Source organism: Nanorana parkeri, unplaced genomic scaffold, assembly GCF_000935625.1.
Source record: "Nanorana parkeri isolate BGI_ZX_2015 unplaced genomic scaffold, ASM93562v1 scaffold27, whole genome shotgun sequence".
In the NCBI taxonomy this organism is placed as follows: domain Eukaryota; kingdom Metazoa; phylum Chordata; class Amphibia; order Anura; family Dicroglossidae; genus Nanorana; species Nanorana parkeri.
The window spans coordinates 2516230-2539644 of NW_017306295.1; the positions used below are offsets into that span (position 1 = coordinate 2516230).

Here is a 23415-nt window from a genome sequence, read left to right on the forward strand (position 1 = left end):
TTTATTAGGACCCCCCCCCCCCCCCCCAGTATGTATGACCATATATCATTTTTAAGTAATCATTATTGAAATACATTTTAAGTTAATAAAAAAATGTAAAAAACTAAATATTAAATAAAAGGAGAAAGCAACTAAATAAATTAATTTCTGAATAGAGCAATGAAGAATTCAATATGGCTAATGTTACATCAGGAGATGTATATGCTTGACGGTTGTTGTAAATAATTACACTCTATGGCTATGTTCCTGGATTCCCCAATAAAATATTTCAATAGTGCACATGATTAGACTGTCCTGCTAGGACTCTACCATTTCTACTTACATCTTTACCTCTTATTCCAGGCATGGTCCAACTTGTTCCGGGCTCACCCTTTTGTCCTTTGCCACCATCGTACCCCTACACAAAGTTGATGATATTTCATAGTTTTAGTCTGCAGTTTATAGTTTGCATCATCTGAAAGTTCTAAGCTATAACAAAATGGGTCACAGTAAACAATTTCACTGCTGAGCAAGATCTTTAAACAGTTACATGGGATCATAATGTAAGTATAGTCACAGTTAATGGGTTTGATTTACTAAAGGAGTAGAAGCTATTCATTTAGAAGAAATGCCCACTGTGTCCAATGTGCAATGTCTAATGGGAATGTCCACTTTGAAAAGTGTATGTACATTTTGCAAAGTGAACATTAGTAAATAGGTACCTGTGCTCACTTTGAATTCCCAATAAAGTGCTGAAATAATTCCTGTTTCTTTAACCACGTGCTGACTGGGGTGTTTACACCCCCATCCTGTCCCGGCCATTTTTCAGTATTCAGCGCTGCGGTACTTTGACTGACATTTATTCCGTCATGCAACGTCGTACTGAAATAAATTTTACACCATTTTTTGGGGACACATAGAGCTTTCTTTTGGTGGTATTTAATCACCACTGGGGGCTTTTATTTTTTACTATATAATGAAAAAAGTACAGTAAATTCCCCCAAAAACATTTATTCTTAACCATATTTTTTACATGTCAAGCTTTAAAATTGCGTGCGCCTGCAAAATCGCAATAAAATACCATACCCAAAATTGGCCACAGTCAACGCTTTAAAAGCTTTTACCGCTCATCAATTTATTGTGATCAGTGAATAATGGCCCTCTCACTCGCGTTCGCGGTGATATGCAACATATGCGGTGTAATGGGCACAATCGTCGTTTTCATACATATGCACATGTTTGCGTGCGTGTATGTAGGTCTGGGGACTTTTAAACATGTTTGTGTTTTTTAAAATAATTTTTTATGAGTGACAGCAGAATGCAGAAGTGATGTATTATACATCACTTCCGCATTCTGACACCAGAGAGGGTCTCGGAGGGAGATCGTGTACTGATTTCCCTCTGATCTCCTTTACAGAGCTGCCGTGCTGGTCCCGACCCACCCCGGGCACAGTGGAGCTTGAGATCAGCGCTGCGGAGTGTGGGGGCAGAGGCACACAGATCGACACCTCATACATGCGATCCGGCGGCTCTATAGCAGGCGGATCGCTTGTATGTAAAGAGGCATCGCTGCCTGTTTTTAAATTTTGACAGTTTCCTGCTTGCGTGTGGTGCGCACGAGTGGGCGGGGCTAACAGGCTGCCTTTAGATGGCCTATTACATCCAGGAAGCTCCTGGCCGGCCGTTTAATTACAACGGCCGGCTGGGAAGCAATTAATTTCCTTTGTATATGATTGCGTTTTGAAAGTGAATACAGTTCACTTTATTTACCAACATTCATTGCAATGACCACTTCTATAGTAAATCAACCCCACTGCATTAAATCTGGAATATATTTATGATATTCAATCATTTAATAGATTGGCCAAGAACATTACTATATGACTCTTTGTCATATAGGGACGCAGATATCTCTAGAGATTTATTCAAAGCATACACTTTTGCACCCTTTCTACTTGGTAATAATTTCAAATAATAACAGGTTAAATAAATGGTTACAGAGTTAGAAAATATTTAAATATACTTAAAACTTACTTTTGGACCTGGTTTTCCAGATAATCCAATGTTTCCCTTTAAAAGAAATCATAAATTGAACATGCTGGAGCCAAATACCAAGCTGTGCTTTCCACATCCAGAGCCAAAAATGAATAAATGGTAAATGTGACTTGCCTTGCCCATAATGTGCATGGCATGTTATTACTGATTTGATCCACTAAAACGTGTTCCACGTCATAAGAGAAAAGATAACAATAATATAACATCTTTGGTTGTGTGTGAAGGTTCCTTATGAAAGTGCCGAGAATGTTGCAAAGACTTCGTTTCACTAGTTGCCTAAAATGGTAGTATATGGGTAGTGTTTTTAACAAAGGGAAAGGGCCCATTCACAACATGTCTGGATCAGATCTGCACCCGTTTCTGCACACGTGGTGCTTTTGTGATGCACTTTTGATACGTTCCGGGGCATTTTTTTATGGGTTGTCATTATGCAGATTAATTGCTGAGGTTACTTCCTGCTTTATTTCAAAGCACTTCCCCTTGTGTGAGTAAGCTGGTAAACAGACATGTTTTGTTTGTATGCAGGCATATTCTTTGTGATTGCTATTGCAATCCTCACAGGAGACATTATTTTTGGGTGCACCCGCCTTTGAAGCTAAGAGAATCAAAGGGTACATTTTTTACTTTATAGGAGGACTTGCTGGCACATCTAGAAACGTTTTTTTGCTATACTCCTATGTCTATTCGAAGGTGATATGTGTTATTTATCCAAAGCTCCCTTTTTTTATTCATTCTGTTGTGTTCCAGTGCATTCCAGTGCATTTTTTAACACGCTTGTGTGTGTTCCAGTGCAGAGAAAATGGGACATGCAGTATTTTTTTTCCCTACACTGGAACAGACTGCACTGGTGTGAACAGACCCCATAAATCCCATACAAATACAATGGGATGCATTTTTTGTGTGGGAGAAACACGTAACGGTCTAGATTTGATCCCAACATGGTGTGAATGGGCCCTAAAACATCTATGCTTGTTCCTCATTAGAACCTTTGGTAACCAGCTCTTTTAAGTGAGCAGTGGAGCCCTCACTCCTTAGAGCTAGTTGCCTCTCTTCATTCATATGTGAAAGGCCATTCTTCTTTAATGTATTTCCAAACGCAGTCAGTGTCTGGACAGCACAACTTTCTTTGGGTGCCACAGCACCGTTTAGGAAAAGCATTGGTTTCCAATGCAGGCTGTGCCATCTAAAGCTTAGTAATAATTTGCTGGGTGCTGGTAGTCTCTGAGCTATTCAGCAGTACTGGAAAGCAGATGATCGGCAAGACTTTTAAGGTGGACGTGATAGACATTGCAAAGAGAGTGCATGTTTTTCAGCTCTCCTTTTAAATCATTTCACCTTGATACCCTACGGGCTTACAGATTTACAGACAGTTAACTAATGATAAAATCTATAGTAAATAATTCATGTAGTTCTCTTACCGTATGCAGGTTGATTGTAAGCCTTCACGTCTTTTTTTAATACCAATGATTACACATCCTATTATATTTTGGAATACAATCTTTAGTTAAAAATAGTCTAGAATAAGTGCACCGTTTACTTACTCTATCACCAGGATCTCCCTTTGGCCCTGCCTGGCCAGGGATCCCATAGCCTGGTTCTCCCTTAAATAAAAGAAAGTTTAAATTAATATCATGATACTTTGGAGAAATGCCTTTACAGAAAGGTTTAGCTTGTAAATTCTGAAAAGTCAACATTGAGCATTTTCATCAAAACTGTGTTTCATTTTAACATCAAATATACAGTAGGCACGTCTAGAAACACCTTACTATTCATTTGCAAATTATATTAGAACTAATGGCCTGATTTCCATTCTGGAAAAATAAATTTGGTCTTAGCATATTGGAAATGTCTTGAATGATGTGTATGGATGGAAGGAGCATAGTCCAGTCACAGGGTGCGGGTGGGGAGAGGAGCTGTAAGTGAAAGTAAATCTGCACAGAGAAAGATCAGGTCTCCTCCCTTCCCTGCTAGACAGAGCTGTCTGGCAAAGTTATGTAAATGTAAGAACTGAAGGAACAGAAATACAAATCCTTTGGCAAGTAAAACAGTTCTCTTTCATGTATTTAAACTGCTTGCCTGGATTTCAGCTTTGAATCGTTTAACAAAGCAATTATTTGAAAGCAAGCTTTCGCTATTACTTTCTACTCAAATGCATTCTTTATCTGCTGAATTTTAGGGCAAGAATAAGAAATTCAGGCATAAATAGCAAGGTATCAAAACCAATAACATCTTGGCTTTCATTTTCTAAGCTGTTGCTCTCCACCAGATTTTGTAAATCACATCTTTATGGGAGATTCCTATGACAATTTGTGCACAAAAAAAGATTGCAACCAGCCATAATAACCAATCACATTTTCATTGTAACTTTTCTAGTTCAGCACCTATGATGATTAGGATCACTGTATGTATGTATTTATTTAATTTATTTATAACTTCAAAAGGTTTGCACTAAAATACATGCCTAAGGTGTTGGAATTGTGCTTGTTTTGTGCATTTTGTGTCATACCTTAATTCCTTTGTCTCCTCGATCTCCTTTGATGCCTTTAGGACCTTGGGGCCCAACAGGTCCAATGTCACCCTGACAAATAAAGAAATGTATATATTTAATATCATACTATATACATATATATATATATATTTTACTATATGATTTAACTATAAAAAATGTATGTAAAAGTGCATACAGGTTCCAGACTGATGTGGGATAGTACACAGATGCAAAACACAGCAAATCAGAAAATGCAGTAGAAGGCTCTGATGTTCTACTGTTGTGGTAAAACACTGAGATTTTCTGACCGGCAAGATTGTGAGTAAAGCTAATCCAGCCCTTCCTACCTTCTCCACATTCCTTCTAGCCATAGAGGCAGCTCATGATAGCGATGAGTCAATGTGTGTGAGTGGGACTTAACGGCAAGCACTGACACTACCTGACAGTGCTGGAGCTTTGCCTGTTGAAACAGCCTTGTATTCAGCTGTGACAGGAGAGTTTTAGAAGCTGCTGAAGGTTTAAACATAGTTTTTTTGATGGTTATTTAACAAGCCGATGGAGTTCTAAAAAATATGCAAATGTATTGCACTTTTACAACACGCTGTTGATAAATTCTGTGGGAGCAAATATATTCATGAAATCATCGCTTCTCAGTACCATATGCTTGAAAGTCACTTTAAAAACAACTTTGTAAGGTATGTTTATTAGGTTTAGAGTTTTCATTTCTGAAAACTATATATTAGAATTGTCCATAGAAAGCAGATCTCATCAAGTTCTGCTTGGATTTTCACATATACCACCATTATTTCTCTCATTTCAGCAAATAAAAAAAACATTTGTAGAACAGTGGCTCAAAGACAGAAAGATAGGTTATCTCCATATGTAATAACCAGCACCTCCATACCTAGTTATTACACCTTTATGGCTCTTTTTGTCCCAGTCAGTGCACAGATTGGTTACATTATTTGCTTTAATCAAGCAATGTATGGTCACTCTTACACCTGGATACCCAGATTTACATAGTCAGATGTGGAGAGATACGTACTTACACACAAAGGTAAGCACCCTGGTGCTAATCACTTTTTTGTACATTATTCCCAACTTTGCAATGCAAATGTTATATGTTGAACTGGGCAATTTACCTGAATTGTATACTTACTCTAGCACCCTTCTTGCCAGTAGGGCCAACTACCTATGAAGCACAAAATACATACATTTAAAAAAGCTCATAATTATTAAATGATAACATTTCCTTGGCACAGTCAGATATAGTAAATGCTGTGAATATATGCAATACCTATACTTTTATATTTCAGGAGGGTAATTTTCTAGATACCATACACCATATCTGGGGTTTGCATTCTTTCAAATAATGCAATGAATATGAGGTGCATTACCATTTGTAAGTCCACCCCATCAGGGTCCTTAAAACAACTTAACTAACTAACATAACTAACTTAAATGAACTAATAACTTTTATTAACCCTCCATTAAAATGATCTTTGTACCTACATACATCAATTTTTATTTTATCTTTTTTGTATTTGCACCCACACCATTTTCAAAGGAGATAAGAAATTTGCCATCATATATTTCACTATCTAATATTTATCCCTCAATCTTCCTTTCTTTGTTTTTGTTTTTTTAATTACTTTTACCTTTGATTCCCTATTTACTAATTTTTTTATCCAGCTCATGATCTCTCCCTCTAGCTATTTTTTTAACCCACCCCTAACATGATACATCATTATGATCATGGCTTCATCAGAGGTAAATAGTGCTTGTGTCTCAACTAGTGACAGTGCCTGTAATGCCATTTAAAAAACAAAATCTCCACTAGCGACATGCATACTGATCTTACCACTACTTATTGATGATGTAATTACTCATGCATGCGCAGCATCAGATGATGTAATTGCCTATGTTGCATCACCATGTTGAATGCTGTTTTACCACCTCCTACATACTTTCCTTGCCATATAAAATATACTCTAAAAGGTGATCTCATATTCTTGATGACCAAACCTTATATTTCTCCTATTATTTATTGCGTCTTACTGGTGCCACTTTATGTATTTATTGATTTCCCCAAATGTAAATGAGATGGTATAGAAATAATAAAAAAAAAATATTAATATACCTATAGAAAATGGAATGAAGGGTAAGGCCTCAGGAAGCTCTCCACCCAACCCCAACTCCCACCCCGCCAAAAATAACCCTTAATCCACATAAAACATTTATAAGGCGCAAGGTCCTATTTACAGGAAGAAACCTTTTGAAGGGTTCACTTGGTGAAGTAAGTTTGCATGTCCAGAAATACTGTGGGGAGTAGGGGAATTTATCAGTCCAGGAAGTGTTAAACAGGTGCAATGAGACAGATTTAGCACATATTTGTAATCATTTTGCAGCTTCATTCATAAAGTCCTCCCTTAGCTGCTCTACAGTACTACTGCAATAGACTTAAACTTGACTCTAACCACTTTTTAATTGTAAGTCTCCCCAGTGTGTATTTGCAAAGAGACTTATAGTTTCTGTTCTAAAATATATACTAAACAAATAAGAAATTATGGGAACTTTAAACTGTGTTTACACAAGCTGGTGAATACTTGAGAACCAGTATTTACCCCCATTGCTGGAGCTCCTGGAAAACCTTGAATGCCCTGGAAAAAAAGAAAGAACACTGCTTAATATTATTTGTTCCTGGTTAAAAAGTGTAATGAAGCTGGATTTAAAATGAAGTCCTGATTTGTAATGGACCTTGGAACTCCAGGTAGTTGTATGCTGTACAAATCATTTAATGTTTTTTCTTTTTAAATCAATCAAAACCTCCTGATATTATTGTTTATGGTTTCCACTAAATGCAATGCAGAAATCAGGCTTACAATGAAAGGTTATGCACTATAAGTCAATCTGGCTGTATTTCTGAATTCCGAGAAAACTGGTACTAGATACTACTGTGAGGGGGAACACAGTAGTATCTCAGCAGTGTGATGCATCTCTTTCATAGCACACTAAAACTGTCCTCCTAAAACTTGCTTATGACTTACTTACTGCTCCAACCAATACTCACTACTTCATACTTATACTATTAGAACTTTCTACTGCCTTTGATACAGTTGACCATCCACTACTTCTCAAAAAAACATAGGCCTCCAAGGCTCAGCTCCTTTCTGGTTCTTCTCCTATGTTTCTCAGTGTACCTTCAGTGTCACCTCCAACTCTATCTCCTTTTCCTCTTTCTGAAGAAGTCTGCCAAAGCTCCATCCTCAGACTCCTTCCTCCTTTTTCTACACCTCCTCGCTGGGTCAGTTAATAAACCCCTACAGCTTCTAATACCATCTCTATGCTAACAACAATCAAATCTATCTTTCTAATTCTCAGCTTACCTCTTCAGTCTCCCCATGCATCACTAATTTACTAACTGACATATCATCATGGATATCATTACAATTCCTCAAACTCAGTCTTTCCCAAAATTAGCTGATAATAATTCTTCCTTTTCCCTTCTGTGTCAGGAGGGACAACCATCAGCTCTCTCCCCTCCTCATGCCAGGACGCTGGGTGTAATCCTGGGCTAAATTAATTAAACTTAATTTCTAAAATTCACCTTTTCGTCACAAATGACACGCAAAGCTACTAATTAATTCCATTGTTATCTGTCACCTCAGCTATTTCAATTCCCATTCAGCCTTCCCCTACACAGGCTATCCACCATTAATGTTGCTGCCAGACTTTTCTACCTTATCAACTGTTTAGCGGCCGCCAGTCCCTCCACTGACTTCTACATGTCTAACTAATAAAATTCAAAATACTAATAACATACAAAGCCATCTACAATTAGGCACCAAGCTACATCACATTGTTTCATATATTTGTCTGAAAATATCACCTGATCATCCACTCCACTCCTCCCCATACCTCCTGCCCTTTACCAACCTCATCTCCTTCTCCCATGCTTGCCTCCAGGATTTCTACAAAACTTCACCCTTCTTCTGGAACTCTTTACCCCAATATGTCTGGCTATCTCCTATTCTACACCTTCAGGTGATCGATGAAAACTCAACTCTTTAGAGAAGCCTATTCTGCCTTCACCTAAAAAGTGTACTTTTTTTTTTATCAGCTAACCACTCAAAATTATTACTTTTTGTTTCACTTGCCCCTTCCTTTTAAACTATAAAGTACCACAAGTAGGACTTTCCTAGCCCTCTTGTAGTGAATTGTATTTTTAACTGTACTGTCTTTCTTTTTTGTAAACTGCAGTGAAAACTGTTGGCACTATATACATCTTGTATAGAAATCATATTTTATTTGCTCAATGTCACCAGTAACAAATGACAAAATGCTATAGGCTGTGGGGCGGCTGCGGCGGGGGGGGGGGGGAGAAAGGGGGACCACACAAAAGTCCTCTCCAGTGTGATGTGTCTCTTTCATTTCATGGTAAGGTGAACAGAATTGATGGTATTACATTGGTTCCTATCCAACATAGCAGGGGCATGTGACCCATGAAACTTAGAGTGTATTTTCACATTTGCAGCCAAATTGGCATAACATCTATTTTATTTTATTTTTTAGCAAATCAATTTTTATTATTATTGCAAAGTATACAGTGATGATACATTGTCACAAAAAATTCCAAATGTTTTCACTACATGTGGTGGTGACACAATACAGGACCATATAACTTTGCCACAAGTTTGACATCAAGGGGATGGCATAGGGAACATCACCATATATTATATAGTCCATACAACTCAAAGAGAAACAGGAACATGAAACATCATCAGGGAGAAGAAAAGATAAGAGAGAAATAAGAGAGAGATAAGCATCGACACTGTAGTAGACCATGGATCACACAAATTAGTGTACAGTTGGGAGGAACCGCTGGATGGGTGGAAGGGGAAGAGATCAGATAATCTCAATGTATTTGAAGGGTTTATGGAATGTCAGAGGGGCTTAAGGAATGTCAGAGAACGTCTAATGCACCAAGGGAGCCGTCAATTTTAGCTTTGAGGAACCATGGGGAGTATTGGAAGGTGGACAAAATGTCCCGTAACTGGTGTGTAGGAAGTTCAGACGTCAAATATCAGGACCAAGTGTCAAAAACTATGCCTGTGCGTTGCAGGTCAAATTGTGCATCTAGTTTGTCTAGTAGCATGAGTCTATGAATCGCGGTGTTGAATGTACTGAAGGAGTGCGGGTTGGGAAACATCTATTTTATATTTGTTACATGTTCCAAATAGCTTAAGCTACAAAATATTTTAAAAATACTTCATGCAGTTGTAAATTGGTTTTACTTGGTTAAGGGTCTCTTGGCTTCTTAAGGGTTAACATTTCTACTTGCTTCTCCTTCTTTGTAATGTTATAAGGGGCTGTGAATAGTTAGTAGTTAAAGAATTGCAACCGTAGCTTCTCCATTAAATGTTATTGCAGTTAATGAGAGAAACACAAATTTCAGTCCTATGTCTTTCCAAATGGACAGATCACTGTGAAGGTGCTGCTTAGAAAAAAACTGTTTGTTGTTGTCAGTCATGTTGCTTTCTGCAACAAAACAAAACGGGTAAGAAATATTTTTTAATTTTTTTTTGGTATGCTGTGTGAATAGGAACACCTAAGAAACATAAACAGGGTTATTCACTGAAGGATGAAACGTTCTTCAAATTCTTCACCCTTTTGTGAATAACCCTGATAGAGGGGTTTTCTTGAATTTAACTGAAAATGTGGAAACACTTTAGGAAGGATTTAACATGCTAAATAGAACATTTTAAATCTCCCATTTAGAATGTTGCTGAAATAAAACATAACTTGACATTATTGAGACATGAGAAAAAGGACCTATTCATGAGTTAAGACAGTAAGATAGCTGCATGTCTATCACAGGACATACAATATAAGTGATCTAGCTTACCTGGTCACCTTTTAGCCCAGATGGACCCGGCAGACCCTATTAGAAAAAAAGTAATATCATAGGGTAAATATGTTGATTGACACACACATATCTATCTATCTATCTATCTATCTATCTATCTATCTATCTATCTATCTATCTATCTATCTATCACAGCCCATGTGTAGTAGAGGTAGGATATTTTTTAGATGATATCATTTCAGGAAATAAAAACCTTTTGATTATGCAATAATGTACAGAAATATATCGCTCACAGGATATAGTTTTAAAATATGGGACATTATTTATCAAAATGTGTAGAGGAAGAACAGTTGGAGTGTAGCAGAATACATCCTTTTCTGCCACACTGCAACATTGCTATATGTAATTAAAGTAGGGTTTGCTAAACAAGACTCACAATTTAACATGAAGTGCTCAGCAAATGTCAGTAGAGCACCAACCACAATCATGACAAAGTGATGTAGTAAATAAAACAATAAAAAAGAGGTCACCCCCCAAGCAAAAATGGCAATGGCAAAACAACCTTTCCATTTATGTTATATATTTAGATACTGTCAGTGAAAGAACTATACTAGGTAACTCTTTCTTGCTAAACCAAAAAGGCAGAAGCAAAAAAGACAGTCTGTTGAATACCAAATAAAACATTTCACTTACAGCTCTTCCAGCAGGTCCAATAGGACCTATATCACCACGCTCTCCCTGCAAATATATAATAAATTAATATTATTTGGTTAGTTTAGATTAATAAGAGATTATCAAATATAATCACAACTATCACCAGAGTATACCTGCTGGACTCTAATCCAGGTTCCAGATGTAAGAGAGGGACAGATCAGATTCTCCCCAGTCAAAAAGAGTTATGGAATAATGTTAAAGATTTTCCTGGCACATCTCTCTTCTCATATTGACATACAAGTCATATGAGAAGAGAAATGTTTCTGAAGTACATGGTAAACAGTGATTAATAATGGATGTGGATTAAAATAGAATTAGGCCCCTTTCGCATTGGGCTTTCAGTCTGGATCAGTCTGTCAGTTTTTCAGACTGATCCAGTATGATGCCTTACATTCTTTGAATCCATTTTTTGCAGCTGTCATGGCCAAGAATATCAGACCAGACATGTGGGACACCTCCTGTTGGCAATACAGTAATAGGGTGAAGGAAGAAGGTGTTCCAGACTTCGACCCCAAAAAATGGGCAAGCCTCACTTATAAGTAGCAGCAGAAGCTTTTTCTTCAACAACCACCCCCAAAAAAAAATGGACATGTGAAAGATGGATGTAGGAAATAGAAAACCGCAGGTAAATAGAACTGAACTGCACTGAAGACGGATATGCAATCTGCTGTAAACTGATGAGAACTCATTCAGTATTCATCAGTTTTATATGCAACTAAACTAATGATGCTCATGTAAGGCTCCATTCACACAGGATGGTGTCCCTTCTGATCAGCACAGGATCTGTGAACAGATGTTGAATGGATGTCACAAAAGTCCAGTCACAAGCGTCCTTTCAGTTTTTTCCACGAACTTAACGGACCCATGTTAGGTCTATAGGCAGTCAGAGATAGCATTATCAATTTTTCATCATCTAAACGTTTTTATGCTGCACACAGGGTTTTTTTTTAGACATGTGGCAGTTGTTTTTACTTGCTTTTATATTGAAGGGCTTTTGCATTTCTGCAATAAGATATTTGTGATAAAACTCACTGATTACAATTGATTATGTGTCCTTGAGATACCCAAAGCTATCTGTGCCCTCTTTGGGAAGAATTTCCTTCACTTTCTGCCCCAGTGAAACGTGTCAACCAAAAAAAAAAATATTTTCTATGAGTACTCTGTTACAAGAGCCAATCAGGGTAGATAAGAGACAGCTGGTGTTTCTGTAGGGATGGATGAGCTAGAAAATACTGAAAAAAAAGTATTGCTGTAGAGAATAGAAACAATGGGGTCTATTCACGAAGCTGCCGAAGGATCTGGCCGTAGCTTTGCCGATCCTTCGGCTAGCTTCGGCCCCAGGACCCCTTCGGTTCAGTAGAACCGAAGGGGTGCTTTACAGGCTATTCAAAATAGCCCGTACAGCTAGGTGAATAGACCCCAATGTGTTGAGAGGAGCAATGAAAATAAAGAAAGTAAGAAACAGGGAGAAAAAAAGGGATGAGAGAGGGAATGGGATAGGGACCACCTCTGGGACTCAGAGTTCACTTGAGTCACTTATGGGGTCTTTATCAGATCAATAACATATAATGATAATAAATCATTTATTTTGCACTCACCTTTTCACCTTTTTCACCATCTTGTCCCTTTTTGCCCTAAATGAATAATGTTAGTGTTAAAATACTCTGTCTGTTAAATATTTTATAGGTTTCTAAGCACATGGTCAGAAAAAAGCAAGAGAAAATTAAAAAACAAGATAATTCATGGTTTAGTCCATGAACTATAGGACAGTTATCAGTTCAGGTCATCGGCATACCACCTTTGAAAGATTACACCAAATGAACACAAAATTTCGCTATAATACTGGTGCATACTGGTGCAAAGTTGTTTGCCTATGCGTGCTTTGAAAATTTCAATACATTTTCCAGAAACAGTAATGTGTCTCAGTTTCTTACCGCAACAGCTCCAAAAGCCTTGCATTTACATTATTTGTTTATATTACTTGGTGAGTCTGCTAATTACTGAGGTAAGCATTAGTCAATAATACACACACCTACAATATTGTTAATTTTAACAGGCAGATAAAATGCAGAAAACACAATTGACATACAAAGTTATGAGAATGTATGGGCTTCTTTACCAAGGCAAATGCTAATAATCAGAAATCTACTGCCCATTCCCACAAGCATTCATCTTTTACTAGTCGGACTACAGCAAACTATAGACTGGTTGCCGAATGTTGCTCAAAATTAAGTTATTAAAGTTATGAGTTATTAAAAAATGACTATGCCATCTTCTCAATTAAGGTAAAACAGTGAAATTAAATTCTATTATAAGCAAAGGTTTAAAGGAGAACTATGAGGTGAGTGATTTTCACTCACCTCATAGTTCTAGGCGACCTGTGACAATGAGACTGTCACAGGTCGGCTCAGTAGATCGGGAGGTGAGCGAACATATACCGGCGTTCGCTCACCTCTCGATCCTGTCACAGCTCTCTGCCGTGACAGGGGAGGGGCTGGATTCCCTCCTCCCCGCTACGATCCGCCAGCCAACGGACGGGGAAGGGGGCGGGTACAGCTGGCTCTGCCTCTAGATAGGCAGAGCCAGCTGTCAGTCACGCAGCTGGGCGGATCCCGGCACAATTGTCGGGATCCGCTTCAGCTGCGGCGTATCAGTATACAGCGAGCTACACCTCGCTGTATACTGAGACTAGGGTGACGGGAGGACGCTAGTTTGTGTCCTCCAGTTACCCTAAGGAGAACTATGGGGAAAAGACTTAACCCCATAGTTCTCCTTTAACAGTGAAATTAAATTCTATTATAAGCATACATGATTAATAAGGGAGATTGCAATTTTCTCTTTAGATGTGCATCACACTGATCCTAACAGAAATACATAAATCTGAGCACTCATTTAAACACATGCTAAAAAAATTTCTTACCCTTAATCCAACTTGTCCTTCAATCCCTTGCAAACCTTGTACACCCTTTAAAAACAAAGTAAGAATAAATTTCCAAGAAATATATTTAGACATAAGCTCTTTTTATGGAGTGATTCTTGTTGGTAGCATATTCCTATCAGGACGAAACGTTACTGGTAAAAGAACTATAATAGATATGCTTCATACAAAATATTGTAATAATGTATAAGTCAGTGTTATACAAAATAAAAATGTGCTGAATGAATGAGCAACCAGATACAGCACAGTGAACTACTAGCACTGTGTAACTGTATGAGTATAGGTAAAACACTGAAGTATTAATACATACAGATAATCGTGTACATATCTTACAGATACATAATATTCTTCCTAATACTGGGTGCAAAGAAAGTTATTTTTCTGGTTCTAGAAGATGGCATATTTGGCCTGTGGGCCCAGCAGCTGTATGTATTCTTAGTTACTGCAATATTATTTGTTTGAATGTTGTAAATATACCTTTAGTCCAGTAGGTCCAGCAGGTCCCATGACTCCCTGAATGTAAACAATGGAAGAAAAATGACAATGCAATCAACACCCGGTTGTGACTAACAGATCATGTGGATTGGAGCAACTTTCACCATATTTATTCCCAGATAATTTTTGTACAAGTCATTCTGAATTGAGAAAGCTGGTTGGATGACAAGTGAAACATCTTTAAGAAAAATACAGCAAGTCCAGTTGCCTTGACTTATTTTTTACAGATAAAAAGGAAAAGCTGTGTTCTGTATTACAAGAGGCAGAATATTTTGCTTAAACCTCTACAACTGCTATGTATTGGAAGGGTAAATGTTATATCCAGCAATTTTAGTAATAACATGAATTATTAAAGGTCCAAATGTCTGCATTTTTAAGTTTAGATAATATACAGTATGTATAATGCAAACATTAGATGGCTATATAAAGGTATTTTTGTTCTACTCTATAGTTCTTTCTTGTTTATTTAACAACTATATTATTGTGTGCCCGTCTCTTCATTTGCCATCATCTATTGTTCTGGAAACAGCTTTTACAATTTTGGTTTTCCCCTCACTTCCTTGTCCCTGACAAGAGTCACAAATAAAGGGGCAAATCTGCCCAATGTTAATTTAGACAGCAATACAAAATTTACAGAAGGTCTAATTTTTCCCTACTCTATCCAAAGCTAAAAAAAAAAGGTTTTGTCTAGAAATACACTTTAAGTGGAAGCAATTGTGTATCTAAAGTCATAGCCTACCAAGTAACAGCTATGGGGTCTCAGTACAGCCTACCTGGAACACAATTTATCTTGGCAGATGATTTGCAAATATTGTTGGACAAAATTAATCTTTATTAGTTGAGGGAACTTGATAAGATTGCTATGAAAATAGGTTAATAGGGTCAGCATTATGCAATAGATAATGTATTACATTAGGATGTAATTTGTAGTAGTAATGGGACTGTCTTTAAAATGTAATTTGGGTAACCAGTTACCATATAAGGTTTTTGCTATGAGGCATTATTAGCAATAACCCTGTATGTAAGATATTTTGATGAGAATAGATGAATTGAATGACTGATAAAACAGGTATATACTGTAGGTGCCAAGCAAATTAGTATACTTGTAACACAAGTTAATTACATACGCAGTATGTTTCAGTGCTAATGGGTCTCTAAAGCCACAGCTTTTTAATTTTAGAAAGGAAGGAAGGAGTTAGGAAGAGTTATAACCCCTTTTATATTTTTATTGCTGTATGTATCACCACTCTCTGTTTGTCCTGGTGGCCATTGTGACTGGGACTGAAAGTGAGGGAAAATCCAAATTTTTAACCTGTCACCAGAACACAAAGAGAGAGGAAATAATTAAATATCTAAGAGGGGATTTTTTTCAAACTTTTGAGAGCTTTTCTCTCACTTTTTGTTGTGTCTGCAGGACAGGAAGTGAAGGAGCTTTCTTCATAGGAGGCTGAAAAAAAAAGAATCCTGACATGGGTTTTAACCATCCCCTACTGAGCTCTATCCAAAACTAAAAATGTTTTGCTTCAGCTATCAAGTGATAGTTTTCACTATAGTTATCACGCCAAGAAAATATGACAGTTCCTTTTATAACATTAGATAAAGGACTGTGCAATAGCATTATGCAAAACTTATTACATAAATAGAGATGTTTCTATGCATATTTCTGTGCAGTCTTACCTTGTCTCCTTGCATTCCTTTTAAACCTGGTATTCCTGGGTAACCAACCCCTGCTTCCCCCTGAAACAAAGATACATGAAATTACAGCACAATAATGCCAATTAAATGGCAAATCAGTACCTCTTTTGTCCCTGCATTTCTTGCTTTTACTACATTTGTTATGATGTTTCAATTACAAGGCAATGTATGTCATAAACATATTTACCTTGTGAATGTAAATTAAGGGACATTTGGAAGGGGATTGCAAGTGACTGAAGAGATGCATTGCTCTGTTAGAAAGGACTGCTGCTGCACTGCAATCAAATAGATTTTTACATTTTATAAAGGCAAAGCACCTGCTTTTTTAAAATATGTGGAATCCCATTTTCCTTGTTGCATAAATAGAATAGACCAAATTATTATTACATAGAGTAAGCGCATACAGAAAAGAAACATTTATAAAACATGTGGCACATAACAATTTTGTTCTATTCTTTAACAAATAAAAATGGATTTATTTTCAGGCTCAATTACCCCAGAAAACATATGTTACCTTTTCTCCTTTTGTTCCTTGAAATCCAGGAGGGCCGTCAAGACCTATTGGACCTGGTAAGCCAGATCTGCCCTGTTATAACCAAAATCATTCCATCATCAAATAGAGAGCAATATAAAGTAAAGGACAATAACGTTCCAGATGTGTTTACTTAATGTATTCACAACTGAAGTTTAAATATGTCACACATCAATGCAAACTAGTAGATTCTACTGGGTCACCTAAGTAGTGTATGTTGCTTTCTAAAATGTGTCCATTTACTAGAGTTGCCCTTATTCCATGTATCAAATGTATGTGATATGAAAAGATCAATAGAAAGGTGGAAATAACTAGAATGAACACTTTGGGGTCTATTCACTAAGCTGCCGAGTGAACAACCTACCCCAAGTGAAGTGACATGGCTTCGGGTCGGCCGAACATGCTCAGCATGTTCGGCCAACCCGAAGTGCAGAAGGAGTTCGACTCAGCCGAACCTCCGGCAGGCTACTCACTGCTGTTCGGCCTATTCTTATAGATGCCCTCTGCTGATGGACCTGATGGAGAACTGCAGCAGAGGGCGGGTACAATGCTAGTTTACTATTGGCTATTGCATATCGGCCGAAGCTACGGTTAGATCCTTCGGCAGCTTCGGGAATAGACCCCTTTCTCTTTTGATGGTAAATGCATATATCACACTGATTCCTACTGTGTTACTTATTGTACATATGTAGAGGCAAAGAAAATCTCACCACTCCCAATTCCTTAGCTGCCATCAGGACTCCCCAGGTGCTGGTTCAAAAAGTAATATAGCTTCTCAATTGCCAGCATGTATGAGGACAACCTTTAGACCTCACCGTGCCAATTAATTTTGCAGAACAACTACCCTAGCAATATTTCAGTGCTGTGTGGATTTCTTTGCCTCCTCTTCAATGTGTTCTTTTTGTTAGAGTTTTTTAGTTGCTCCATTACTTTTTATTCATATTATTTATGTTTGGGGTAGGGGAGCAATGTGGCTGTAATCCACATTCAGAGTGACAGTGTCCCACTTTCTGTTATACTACCAAACTCAGACAAGAACTACCAAGACAAACTGTTTATCCCTAGCATTAGAAAAATACCTGATGGATCCTTAACTATAAGTATAAAAATTATCGGTACCAGTCATATCTGGCAATGATAGCTAGGTGTTTAGCACCATCTTTCTTGCAGAATACCCAAGTACCTGTTTCTCCTTGGTGTTGACCTTTTTTAAATACCATTAATGTCATATTTATGTACATAGATATACTAATAATGTCTGTTCATGTTCTAGATAGTTATAAATACTTCCAATTTGAGATAACTTACAGGTTCCCCCAGATCTCCTTTATCTCCCTTTGCTCCAATCTTCCCACGAGGACCCTGAAAAAGCAATAGTTATGGCTTATAGCAGATTAATGCCTGTCACCTTTTTTAAAACCAATAGGGAAAAAAAAAAGGCAAAATCTACATAATAAATACAAGAATAAAAAAAAGAGGTCTAAACATACTCACTTGAGTTCCAGTTTCACCTGGCTCACCCTGCAAACAAGTGACAAGAGCCAGATAAATACAATAGAAAACATTTTTCTGTTTACACATAGGGGAACTGTAGTAACAAGTTGAAACTGTATTTTTTTTAAATGTACTAACTGCCAAAAAGCACTCAGCCTTATGCGCTGGCAATAGATATAATTCTCCAATACATCATGTAAGAAAATTGTTCATACATTTAGTCCTAAACCATGCTATAATATGTAACTTTTAACCCTAACACTAACCACTAATTTAACACACTCCCCCACATTTTTGTGGAATCAAAATGCTTAAGATGTAGTTTGTATAACACATGCAAATAGCAGGCATTCTTTTACATCTTAAAAATATGTTTCTATTTTCAGTCTTGTGTATCCGCTATATTTTTAAAATAGCAATAAAGCATCATATTGACCAACACTGAAAGACGTCTAGAGTAGCAGTTTCCCTAAAAATGGTAAATATGTCCTGCTTTTATTTTTACTCTTTAACCATTTCTGAAAGACTTTTAACATATCTTCCAATTAACATTTGAGTTTAAGTCAACCTTGCATATGGACTCTGGAATAAGCAAGTATTGTCCAAATAAAATAGTTGTATATATGTTTACCTGAACCTTGGTGTGGTTTGTGTATTTCCTCCAGGTTTGTGCAGTAATCCAGTGTGAAACTGTCTCTGTGCAGGAGCTTCCTGTAATAAAGACCAGTTGCTGCTGCTCTATCTCTTTGAGCAGGGTGACTTGTCTTGTATCCACCCCCTCCTGTAGTTTTCTGTAGACAGCCTACAGTGGATGAGGTCTGCTGGGTCCCTCCCACAGGTCTGTTCTCTGCACAGGCTATGTGCAGCATGGTGATAATATCATTTCTGGTTTTATATTGTAATATTTAGGTTTGCAAAGGTGTTTTATGCACATAAACTGGATTTATATTCTCTGTGGCTATTATGGCATATATGTAAATGAAAAAAGTTATGTCCGGAGTTCAGTCTAGTCATGCCATTTTGGAGCGATGCAGGAGAGTTCAATTATGCAAGGGGTTTATTATGTCTCTCAAGGATGATAATGGTACATTGGTGTGCCCAGGTCAACACACTTGCCATTTGAGTACAAAGATTCATATACTCTTCATCAGATTTTTAAAAATGTAAACCTGGCCAAACGATGTTCTATTTTTTTTCATTCAACCTGCAGGCTGAACGAAAAAAATGGAACAGATTCCTCCATAAATGCTTACAAGCGTTGATCGAGGAAACCCAGCTGCTTCTTTTGTATTATAACCAGCTCATTGGCTGCTGGCTCTGTTCTTTGGAAGTTTTTTTGATCAGCTCCTTCAAACAGCTGATTAAGGGATGCCGGCCGAAAGGGTGCCAACAGCAGCACCCAGTGTGCAAATTTCAGCAGGTTCCTGAAGAACCAGAATTTGCATAATGTATGGCCAGCTTTACAAAAGGAGTGGGAACACCTGGAAACAACTCTCTTGTGCCAAGAGGTGTGAGCTAGCAAGCTGGGTGGGGAGCAGGGACTATGGTGCGGAGATCTTGTTGCTGCAGTTTCAGAGAAATGTAAGGTGTCATTGGCTGACTCAGCTTACTAGACTCCATCCGAGAGTGAAATATTGCTTTTTATATAGACTAGCCCTTTAATATTTTTCTATGTTTAAAAGAGCCATTAGTGCAATATAATACATGCATATTTTATACAAACCTTGATAGAAAGCCCTGGAGGACCTTGAGGTCCTGGAAATCCTGGAACGCCAGGAGGACCAGGAAGGCCAGGAGCCCCAGAATGACCCTTTGAACCCTAGAGTAATAAAGATAGTACAATTAGACAAGTAAAGAATACCTTGCCATGCTATGACAAAACACACACATATACAATACTGAAACAAACGTTTTATATATGTATTGCAATGTAAAACTTTTTAAGTATTCGAATTTTAGTGTAACAATTTGTCATATTATTTAAATGTGCCTCGTTTACATAATTCATTCTACTTTTTTTATGCACATACTTACAGGTGATCCAGGAATACCACCAAGGCCAGCCAGTCCATCGACTGCCCCCAGCACATAGCCTGGCTCTCCCTATGGAAGTGGAACAAAAACATAAATCTTCCAATATATAACAGTTCATTTTAATTGCAGTCCAGTTTTTATATTTTTTTATGTGTGGCTACCTTAAAGTGTATGTATTTTTACTTTTGAATAGAGTGGGGTTTAGATGCTCTATAAAGTGTTAATTGCTATCTGTGTCCCTGTATAGGAGATTTGTCTCCGTGTTTGTACTGGTAACTACCGTCACTGAAACAAAAAGTGATGGTGAAAACCAAAATCCCTCTGATCTGGGGACCGCTGTCTAAAAGGGGCATTCTCTTCACTTTGGGAGATTTCCTCAAAATTTCCTGTTGTGTCACTGGGACAGGAAGTGAAAGCAAACCGCCTGCTACATTATGTAAACAGTAAAAAGTAACCTAAAAAATGCTTTTAACCCTTCCCTACTTTTCCCAAAACAAACATAAAAAATGGGAATACATACAATTTAACATACTTTAGAGTGAATCGGTTTGGTAATACCTTAAAAGAACCCAAACGAGATATGGTGTAGTGTAGCATGCTGTATGTAAAAAGGGAAATTAAAGTGTATGTCCAGTCAAAACGTTTTTAGTTTTGCATAGAGTGGGAAAGGATTAGAAACTTTGGGTTTTTAAGTCTATCTGGAGTTCCGTTGGGAAGATTTCCTATTTATAGTAGAGGAAGGCTAGACCTTTTGACAACTATTTATTGCCATCGGTGTCCCTATTCAGATTCTCCTTCACTTTCTGTATGGAAGAACAGTTGTCACTGTGATGGGAAGTGAGGGATATTTCCCAGACCCAGACCCAGATAGCAGTAAAACCTAATTTTCTACCTAGGTTTCTAATTCTTTCCTATCTGCAAAATCTGACTGTCCTCAAGAAACAGAATTGGATACCAGGTTAAAATACATAACAGCTCAGCTTTCTTAGCATCAGGTTTGTTGCTATGGAGGAGGGTGGGACGTTTTTAAATGGCTGGTAGACTCTGCTGGCTCCATTTTCCTCTTAGATGAACAAATGTGATCAAGGCAGGTAACCTGTATAATCATCTGTTCTCACACTCTGCAAGCCGGTGGGGCAGGAGACCTCCTATAGGCATAAGGGTGACTGTATTCTAATGTCTAGGGGCTACGCTAAGGTTAGCCATACATGGACAGATCCATCACTGAGAATGCCTGGCGGTGAAAGATCTAGGTGTGTTCATTTAGATGGCAGAACTATTGGCACTTGCCATGACTTTCATCCTTAACTCAACCAATGTTCAGACACACCATACACAAGACAACATGAACCATTCACTGTTTATACAGAATGTTAATAAAGCAATCATAAACATCGTCTAACTCAAATTTAGCTTTTTGTAAACTGCTTACTCTATCTCCTTTTGGTCCTGGTTGCCCTGGATACCCTAGAAGTCCCTAAAATACACAAAATGAGTATTATGACATTTTAAGTAATAACAGGTAACCATGATATATTCAATATACCCCCAAGAAGCTCCAAGAAACAACAATTCAAATTCACATGAGCGTAAGCTAAATATATACACCAAATATCAAATATAGACATTGAAAAAAATAAATGCTCTTACCCTGTCACCTTGAAAGCCCTTATGACCCTGTAATTGAACAAAGGTTAATTTAAGCCAGCTATTACATTACAGTCATTGCAAATTTATGGTTCACTCAGGACAGATCATAATTAAATCACATTTTCTCCATATTCAGAAAATGTGAATCAGTTAGTTCCATCTGTTCCAAAACTTTCAATAAACTGATTCAGCGTGGAGTGTGGCCGTAACAAAAATATTGAGACGTATATTGCTATATGTCTCAATATTTTTGTTACTTTATGTTGTGTATTTTGCTGTTTTTACAGATTAAGGGGGTTTTTCACTATGGAGCCCAAGGATACAGCCGTAGCTTCGGCTGATCCTTTGGCTCTCTTCGGCCGCCTCTGCCCTTCGGTTCAGTCAAACTGAAGAGCTGGTGTATGGTCTATTCACAATAGCCCCTACAGCAGCAGAGGGCAGCCGAGCAGCTCAGCCGGGCCGAAGGCCGAAGTGACAGCCGATGTGTGGAGAAAGATCAGCCATAGCCGACCGATCTCCACGCAAATGACAGCTGGGCTCCGCCCAGTTGTAATGACAGGTCAGCGTCCCCAAATGACCTGGGGATGCTGATCTGTCATTAAACAACAATATAAATGCCCAGTTGTTATGTATTGGCCTGAGACCTGCTAGAAGACTCTGGCAGGTGCTGGTCAATAGGAAACAGTTGGGCGGAGCTAGCTGTCACTGCTAGCTCCGTCCAATTGTTTTTCTTTTGCTGGAATCTTTGCAGGCATTTTTTGTTTTATTATTTTTTATTTTATTTTTTTTCTTTAAACTATTTTATTTTTTTTTACATGTTCCTACATTTTAGAACAGTTTTTCAACGGCAGCTTTGTGAATAGCCTCATAAATATTAAACTCAGTGGGCATGCTTATTTCAGTGCAACCATACTGTATATGCAACTAAGTATATATACTTAGTTTATATATACTTAGTTGCATATATATAATCAATATAATTGGTTGAAACATTGTGCAAATTCTCCTACTAAAAGAATAAAACACCACAAACCAGCTTTGAGCATATGCTGCCAGGCATGGACTGGATTATGCTTACACTGGGTCAGCAAAGCCACAACAACTAACAGAGTGTTGCAACTTTCAATGACATAAGGAGAAAACAGGTGGGTCAATGGCATGCAAAAACAAATAAACAAATAAGTTTAGAGCCATGAAAAACTGGATTTTGATGCGCATAGTTATTTAATTGATTCTCCACCACTTCTCTACAACAGCACTTTCCTGGCTGTGCTGTCTGTCACAGGTTTATGAATCAAAAATAATTAACTGACAAAATGACAAACTCTTTGTCATGCAGGGCAGTTCACTTATGTGTGTATGTGCTGTGTTTGTAGCTGTTGAGTTCAGCTTTAAGAAAAACCCATTTGTTCATGTAAGATCTGAGATATGTATGCATAGATAAAAAAAATAAAAATACACAGCATTGTTTATTA

At 37.7% G+C, this 23415-nt stretch overlaps 1 protein-coding gene across 1 annotated transcript in view; it reads right to left on the reverse strand.

The window, feature by feature from the left end:
- The window catches only part of LOC108795029 (collagen alpha-1(VII) chain-like), a 204348-nt gene that overhangs the window by 131238 nt on the left and 49695 nt on the right, over positions 1 to 23415 (reverse strand). Inside the window, exons 31-49 of the mRNA XM_018566199.1 lie at positions 21941 to 21967; positions 21723 to 21767; positions 20291 to 20359; positions 19980 to 20075; positions 18257 to 18283; positions 18071 to 18124; positions 16745 to 16816; positions 16213 to 16272; positions 14518 to 14553; positions 14023 to 14067; positions 12701 to 12736; positions 11082 to 11126; positions 10428 to 10463; positions 7147 to 7182; positions 5682 to 5714; positions 4541 to 4612; positions 3576 to 3635; positions 2014 to 2049; positions 323 to 397 (exon numbers count right to left, since the gene is read on the reverse strand). Coding sequence (XP_018421701.1) covers positions 323 to 397; positions 2014 to 2049; positions 3576 to 3635; positions 4541 to 4612; positions 5682 to 5714; positions 7147 to 7182; positions 10428 to 10463; positions 11082 to 11126; positions 12701 to 12736; positions 14023 to 14067; positions 14518 to 14553; positions 16213 to 16272; positions 16745 to 16816; positions 18071 to 18124; positions 18257 to 18283; positions 19980 to 20075; positions 20291 to 20359; positions 21723 to 21767; positions 21941 to 21967 — 960 coding nt within the window. The remainder of the gene's footprint in view (positions 1 to 322; positions 398 to 2013; positions 2050 to 3575; positions 3636 to 4540; positions 4613 to 5681; positions 5715 to 7146; positions 7183 to 10427; positions 10464 to 11081; positions 11127 to 12700; positions 12737 to 14022; positions 14068 to 14517; positions 14554 to 16212; positions 16273 to 16744; positions 16817 to 18070; positions 18125 to 18256; positions 18284 to 19979; positions 20076 to 20290; positions 20360 to 21722; positions 21768 to 21940; positions 21968 to 23415) is intronic.